Here is an 8,054-nt window from a genome sequence, read left to right as displayed (position 1 = left end):
AACTTTAGGCTCTTGTTATGACGATTAGAAAATACTAACGAATTAGAAATACTAAAGAAAGGAGCATCTTTGTTTTTATCTCGCTTACATTCACTAAAAAATTGTATTTTGGAAAAAGAAACATAGTGAAGCCAAAAGCTTCAGGTAAGTCTCTTTCCTTGCTCCGAGAATTGTCAAACTGAAATCGACATTAAATTCCAAATATTGTTGCTTTTTTTTTTTCTTAAAAAATTACCCGCCGCTATATAAAAAGTAAGAAGATTTTGTTATTTCGGTTATAAAATAAGTGCAGTTTGTAAATAAAAAATGATAAAATATTTAATAATAAGCGTTAAAAAAGGAATACTATTTGATAAAAAGTTATAAAAAAATATAACAAGTGCGAAAAAGGAAAAAATCTGTTGAAAAAAAAGGTGTATAGTTCTAAATTATTATTCCCATTTGCAAAAACAAATAATTTTATTACACCATATGCATTCATTTCAACAATTAAAAGAAATATATATGCAACCGTGCTTTGATTAATTCATAATTTGTGATTTTATTAAGTTTTTAGTTTTGCGAAGAAAACATCTGTTTTTGTTTTGTTTTAAATCAAAATTACTTTAAATGACATAATTTTACCAGGACCGGATTTTTTTTCTAAGCAAAAATTTATGTTTGATAAAATATAGCAAGTTTATGTTTGATAAAATATAGCATACGTACGATATTTTAAGTTGGTCTTTTTTTGCATAATTACAGTTTTCCTTGAAGTAATGAAATGAATAGAAATTGGATCGGAAATATTAATAAAGAAGTTTGCATTTCAAATATTTTACCAAAATTTATAATTTTATAATTCCAAAAATAAATTAATTCAAAAAGGAAAAAAAATAATGAGTTTTGTTTAAATTTGAATTTTTTTGCAAATATTTTAAATGAAACAATATTTTGAAATATTTTTTAGTTTTTACTTAAAAAATTTTAAGTTACCCTTCTTACGAATTACACATATTTGATAGCAGAAGCAAATTATAAAATAAAATAAATACGCTCCTGTTACGAATTTGAAAATGCTCGGAGCAAAGAAAGAGACAACTAGACAAAATTTGGTTTCATTGTTTTTTCAAGATGCTCCTTCCTTTAGTATTCCTAGTTCGTTGGAAAATGCCTTAAAATATTAAAAAGAACTCTTCAATTAAAAAAATGTGTGCTTTGAATTTTTTTCCTGTAAGTTTAAACTTGATTCCTAGCTTTTCGCATCAATATTTTTAAATAATTGTTTTGAATTTAAATGCTTACCATTTCCAACACAAAAGGAGTTTTTCAATTTAGTTGTCAAATTAACAGAAGAAGATACCTTTTCACCAGCCGCACTGCAATGCATTAAACTGAAGGAGCTTTGAGTAAATTTTTTAATTTTTCAACAATATACTCGATCGACTTCAATTAATATCAAAATTTCAATATTATCGTTTATTGAAAAAATTCTATAAAAATAAATTTCATCTGCTGACGTCGAAGAATTTTCTTAAGTTTGGTTATTTGATGACTACGACATGACTATGACTACAAAAGGATAGGTTACGACTTTTGTATTAGTAGAAAAAGGTATATGTACATAATTTTGTTAGTCAAGGTGTTACCAGCAAATATTGCAAATATTGAAAAAAAATCTTTTTTATTTAGAAATTATATTTTTCAACTGAAAAATTTTTTCAAGAATAATCATCAATATTGTTTTTGGATCTGACTGAGGAAAAAACAAAATCGAAGCCAAAATGCTAAAGGAGGAGCCGCGAAAATATTTTCAAATCGGAGCCAAACGACAGCCCTGTATATAACTATTAACACATTTTTTAATTTATTTTAACAATAAACTTTTTTGAGGTGGCGCCTTTTTCATTCAGCGGTAGGGACTTGAATTAATGCTAATTCAAAAAAAATAAATATAGATGCCGCTTTTAGGATTTGTTTATATCGATGAATTAGAAATACTTTGAAATTTGACGTCTATCACATATTTATAAAAATTTTAAAAGTTTCTTCAAGTTTTTCGTCTTATTTATTATTTTTTTTAAATGAGAATTTTTTTACTTTTTACGACAAGTTACGTCATTGTTTTCTTTTTTAAAGTTTTTTCTTTTTTCAATTTTTATACCAAGCAGACCTTATATTTATGTACCTACATACATACTTATATGTATGCATAATTTTAAATTCTAGTCATTTTTAAAATAGAAATTAAACCACATCTATCCTAAAAACGAGAACAAGTTAACAAGTTTAAGGGCGCCTGTAGCGCCGCACATTACTGTTTCGTTTTTATAAATTTTTAAAGAATTTTAAGATTACAAGTTTGGTTTTGAATTCGAAAAAAATTTTCAAATAAATTTATAGGCATCCACATGATTTTCTATTTTGGATTCGGGCTATTTTTTTCACTAGCCGCTATTGGTCCTAAGTTTGAATTATGTATGTACTTTTATACATAAGAGTTAGCTATTTAATTTAACAATTATTATGATGGTATTAATTTAACGATTATTATCTACATGCGTATCTAAGAGTTTTGGTCTCAAACTGTTTTATCATTATCATTTTTATTCGAGAGCGAATGATTGGTTATGTTGTACACACATAATGGGTTGGATATCAATGTAAGTTGAAAACCCCTTTTTCAAATTATTAAAATTTTAATCTAAAATTTTGATTAAATTTTAAACTGCGTACCTTTAACGATGTTAAATTTTAAATTGACTTTAATCTGATTTTGTATAACACGCATACATATGCACATACATATATGTATAGTTTTTGTATCCACATACTTAAAATTTCTATAATTTTCCTCTATGCCTCTTAAAATCTATTTTTATTTTAAATTCTCTTAATTTTTTTCTCTAGAAACGAACGTAAATTCGTTTTTGTACTTACAATACAAATTGATGATGTACATACATATGAACATACATACTTGCATGCTTCTTTAAAAAAATATCAGATTTGGCAAAACAATGTTATAAATTCTAGAATGTTTTTCAGTCTCTTTGAACCTTTTTTAATTGGAGTTACTGAATCCGAAAGTATATTATAAAAATTAGTAAAATTTAATTAGTAAGTGTTTTAGAATTTTACTTAATTTAATATAAAACCAATATTATGTCCGGGAAAATTGTAAAAAGTTGTTCAGAAAGCGACAAACATGAAGGTGATGCGATTTGCATCGTTTATCACAATGGAAATATATATAGCGGCGGTGCAGATGGCTCTATTAAGGTTAATAAATTATTATACAAAGTTGAAAACTTTAGATTTTTATATTTTTTCGTGTAAATTTTTTTATTGCTTTGCAGATATGGGATCAAGATTTAAATTTGAAAAAAGATCTCATACATCATTTTGGTGCTTATATATATGCAATAGCTGTCAATTATAAAGGGAAACTATATTCAGCTAGTAATGATGGTCTGGTTAAATTTGTAGAAAATCCTTTAGAAACAACAGAAGGACAAAATCTAATGCAATCTGATGAGGCAGTTCAATGTTTATATTGTGATGGTGATTTTCTTTATACCGGAGATGATATTGGTGTTGTTACACAATGGGAAAATGACCGTATATTATTAAAATTTAATTTAGTTGAAGAAATAAAATCTCTTGCTGTTGAATCTAATTTAATATACACGGTTCGTGATTTGGATGTATTAGTTACAGAAATCATATCTGGTAGCAAATCTGGAAGATATTCCACAAGAATGACAATTGATGGAAAATCGCCTCTAACGTTATGTGGTCCGATTGTGGATGGAAAACGAGAATTTTTATCATTTTGTACAAGAGATGGAAAGTATATAATATGTAAAAATAATTATTACTTTTCCTTTATAAATATTAAGTGATGTGGTAAGTGTTGCCAGAATTTCTTTAGAGAAACATGCTGATATTAGATAAAAACTGTGCCATTATTATGCTGTATTTGAAAGACTACTTACATATATAAATATCTAATGTTAATTTTATATCTAGTCAAGTCATTGTAATATTAGTTTTAATGCTAGTGAGTTGTTCTAAATTATTACCATCATGTTTTATGTTAAAAAAATGTTAAAACGAGAATAGATATAGTCGATCATATCAATTACGTTATATTCAAATAAATGATTCGCGCCGTTGCCTAATAAGTCTGACAGAGAATCATGCCACTTATTGTTTTAAAAATTCACAGTCCTTGTTAATTGAAGTGCACGTTAAATCTGACTTATTTGGCTTGATATAATGAAGTATGTAGTTTGCATTATAGGCTAAAATTGCATCGCTGTATGTAATATTTTTTCACATGCTCCTAATATTGAAAAAATATGATGCTTGTTATGATTTATTATTATAAAAAAAAAGCAAACTATAAGTTCTAAATATAGCAATTTCCAGTTCATAGAATATTTGAGCATATAGAATATGCATCTATTTAAAATTTGGTCCTATATTTCTTCACATATTAAACTACCATGTTGTTGCGTATATGCACAATATGTGCATACATATTGCAATTTCAACCCAAAAGTATGTATTTATGTATACACCTACAGCTATTGACTAATGAATTAAACATTTACAATTTTTGATTAAATACATTTATAAGATTTTTAGAAACAAACTCTATATTTTACAAGATTATATTTTTGTGATACAAAAGCACCATAAATTTGCATTTTGATAATAATATGTAGAAAGTAGCACTTGATAAGACCGAATCCTAGCCCTGAGAAATAAATAAATAAAAAACTAACTATATACATATCAATATATGTATATTCTTAAAAACTTTAATATTTATTGAAAATTAAAATCATTTCAGGTGTTGGTTTAAAACTAGTTGACAATAAAAAAGGAAAAAGTTTTGCAAAAATTTGGACGAAAGAAGTTAGTAAAATTGCATATGTACAATGTTAAAATTTTATTAGTATTTCAATAATAATTTGTTTTTAATGAAATATATTTATAATATTTATGCGTAATGTGTAATTGTAGAATTGCCACAGTATGATAATAAATTCAATTTGCGGGACAGACAAAACACTGTTTTCTGGTGGATACGACAAAATGGTAAAAATGTGGGTCAATATAGATAAAGAATGTAAATTAGGTGGAGAAATAAATTTAGAAAGTTGCATAAATAGCATTTGTAATGGAGAAAATGATCATACAATTTACGCAGCAACAAGTGATGGATATATTAGAAAAGTTGCCTTTTCCTAAAATTGTATCATAAACTTAAAGTTATTTATATTAAATAAAAGTGTGCATGTACCTTTACAAAATAAAAAGTTATTTATCACACTAAATCATATTTTTAAACTTTCTCCTAAAGCTGTTAAAATATATCATATTTACAATATTATCAATTTCCAATATAATGTGAACCGTACTTGACTCTTTAATAATTCATATTTAACAAATTTGTATTTGCTTATTTAAGTGATATTAAAAGTCGGTTAACGTTTATTTACAAATAAACCATATATTGTTTTTATTGTTGTATATTATTAGTTATATATTTTAATGAAACTTTTATGTATTAAATGTATTAACTTTCATAAAATGGAAAATTATTTGAAAAATTAAATTGAGAATAATTCAATAAATTATTTTCTATATTAATATTTTTGTATAGAATTACAGTCAGTAGTATAAACAAAATTTATTTAATTAAATTAGACTACTTACAGGGGTTAAGCGAGTGCTGGGTTTCCTATATATGAAAGTAACGCACGAGAGATGTGAATCAAAATCCACGTTCCCGTAGAACGTGTATCATGGTTTCCTTCGCACTTCAGAGAAATTTCAGATGTGCTCAACTTCTATACCCAAATTTTTCAAGTCAGCAACGTCCTCTATTGCGATAGAGCGAGAAGATCCGCAATATCGGATTGTTCGAATTCTGATCGAAATATAAGAGACTTCAACCGCCTAAAAGGCGATCAGATACCTCCTAATCGGTTCACAGTATTTGACTGAAATATAATCAACCAAATACTTTCGCGCCCTCCTTGATTACAACTTCGAAAAAAATGTGTAGCACATTATGGTGCCGCTCAAAGTTGACAACTTAAGCGTGTCTATGATGGAGATAGTATAAATATGTCTATATAGATATATGTCTTTGATAGAGAGCCCAGCGATAAAAGACAATGCAATACATCTCTGAGATTTGAGAGTTCAGCTAGTGAGAGTTCATTCTAGTATTTTCATAATTTTTCTAAAGTAAACTGCATTCTTAAAGTAGTTTTAAGAGATTTATTTTGCTTTAGCCAAGACTTAAGAAAAAGATAATGGTTCCGAATTTACAATAGTTATCAATATTATTAGTTTCAAGTTATTTTAAGATACATACTTATTTGTATGTAGAAATATCTATGGATGTATGTATATATATATAGATTACATTTGATTACTCATATATTTCCAAAAACACCTATTGGCCAAATTTTAATAATTCTGCTGTTTTTGCTTACATAATTTCCGAAAAAAAATATTAAATATTCTTTTTTCACGTCTGCTTTGTCATCTACGATACATAGCACAACAATTTTACTTAGGTATACCAAAGCTCTGAATTACTAATACAACGTGTAGTTGTTTTAATTAATAAGTAATGTGTCTATCACCCTAATAATATTATCTTAATGGAAACTTAAATCGTTGGGAGCTTGTTTTACAGGTGATTCATTGTTCTTTATTGGAAAAACTGTGAGAGATAGAGGAAAATTCTATATGGGTTAACTTGTAGCTCTTGTCGTAGCTCATCGAAAAAAACAAAAAAAAATTAACAAAAATTTTCGAGAAATCTCGAGTTTTGTAAAAAAAATAAAAAAAAAAAACAAAAATTCAAAATTTGGCGAGCTGCATCTCGGTAACTATAGTTCAAATCAAATTAATTGTAAAATCAAAAATAAAGAACAATCAATCGCCTATAAAACAAGTCCCTAATGATAACTCTATGTTGTACGGTTCCGAAGTTATAAGCATTTATTTATATGCAGGGAAAGTTCGGTACCTTTCTTTTTTTTTACAAAAGTAGCTCGAAAACGGGCATATCTGGTATCGCTCCCCCCGCCCCCTTCGACTATAATCATTGATTTCACTGCGGACACCTTGACTGTGTATTAGTATACATTACGGAATACAATAATTACACAATAGTTGTGATTGATTTGGAACATGAATGATTAAAGTAATAAATTAATTAACAAAGTTGCATCATACTTATTTCATAAACTATTATTGTTAAAAAATAAAAGGCTAACCATAAAATTTTGAATATATATGTATGCATGTAGGGGAATTAAAAGAATTCGTTTATACATATCTATATGTTTATTTGGAGCAGATATAGATACTCGTAACCTAGAAGTAAAAAATTTCATTGATGCTTATAAATTTTTAATTATTCAGTAAACTATACAATTATCTATCAAATTAAATTATGGCAGCTTTCTTTGAAGTTAAAAAATCAAATGTTTTGTTTTTCTTTATTTAAGAGTCAGAGGCGTATATACTTTAATGTTAATTTCAATCATATTACCAAAGAAATTTTAAAAGGATTGTTTGTTAATTTAATAATATTCAGTTGCATGACTGTTTCTGTGTCTAATTTCAAAACTACTAAAAAATCTATCTTACTCTTAGCTCGTCTTTTGATAAAGTGTATGCTAAAGTTTTTCAAAACTTTTGATATGTATCTTACTACACAATAAATATATATGTAACTTGTTTAAAGAAAGAGTATATGGTCTGTGGACATTAGTAATACGTATAGATTTATTTCGTTAGAACAAATTTTTTTAACTTCTTTTCACTATAAGCACTTTTTGAACTTACGTGAATTTCAAATTTGGCTACATTTTTCCTTGAAAAATTACCATCTGACTGACCTAATAAACCAGGTAATTGACGATTTGGTTAATTCTCTTTTAATTTTTATGTTATTGAATGGACCTCAGGTTACTATATATATTCGTGAGTAAAGGTTAATTTTGCATTATATGGATTTTCCTTTTTCGCATCTTTTG

At 26.6% G+C, this 8,054-nt stretch overlaps 1 protein-coding gene across 1 annotated transcript; it reads left to right on the top strand.

Moving 5' to 3' along the window:
* The first annotated feature begins 3,033 nt into the window (after nt 1–3,033).
* Nucleotides 3,034–5,431, top strand: LOC129611434 (probable serine/threonine-protein kinase roco4). The gene is made up of 4 exons (XM_055524584.1): nt 3,034–3,261; nt 3,339–3,829; nt 4,842–4,905; nt 5,014–5,431. Exons 1-4 carry the CDS (start codon nt 3,145–3,147, stop codon nt 5,239–5,241), a joined length of 900 nt encoding a protein of 299 aa, XP_055380559.1. The 5' UTR covers nt 3,034–3,144; the 3' UTR covers nt 5,242–5,431.
* Nucleotides 5,432–8,054: the final 2,623 nt, after the last annotated feature.

Source organism: Condylostylus longicornis, unplaced genomic scaffold (assembly GCF_029603195.1).
Source record: "Condylostylus longicornis isolate FDR11 unplaced genomic scaffold, ASM2960319v2 ptg000004l, whole genome shotgun sequence".
NCBI lineage: Eukaryota > Metazoa > Arthropoda > Insecta > Diptera > Dolichopodidae > Condylostylus > Condylostylus longicornis.
The sequence above is the reverse complement of the archived record's forward strand: the minus strand, read 5'-3'. Positions and strand labels throughout refer to the sequence as shown.

Excerpts from the sequence above, each read along its gene's own strand:
- LOC129611434 (XM_055524584.1), top strand. The coding sequence starts at position 3,145 with ATGTCCGGGAAAATTGTAAAAAGTTGTTCAGAAAGCGACAAACATGAA. Across the intron at positions 3,262-3,338 it reads GTGCAGATGGCTCTATTAAG|ATATGGGATCAAGATTTAAA; the intron begins GTTAATAAATTA and ends ATTGCTTTGCAG. Across the intron at positions 3,830-4,841 it reads TCATTTTGTACAAGAGATGG|TGTTGGTTTAAAACTAGTTG; the intron begins AAAGTATATAAT and ends AATCATTTCAGG.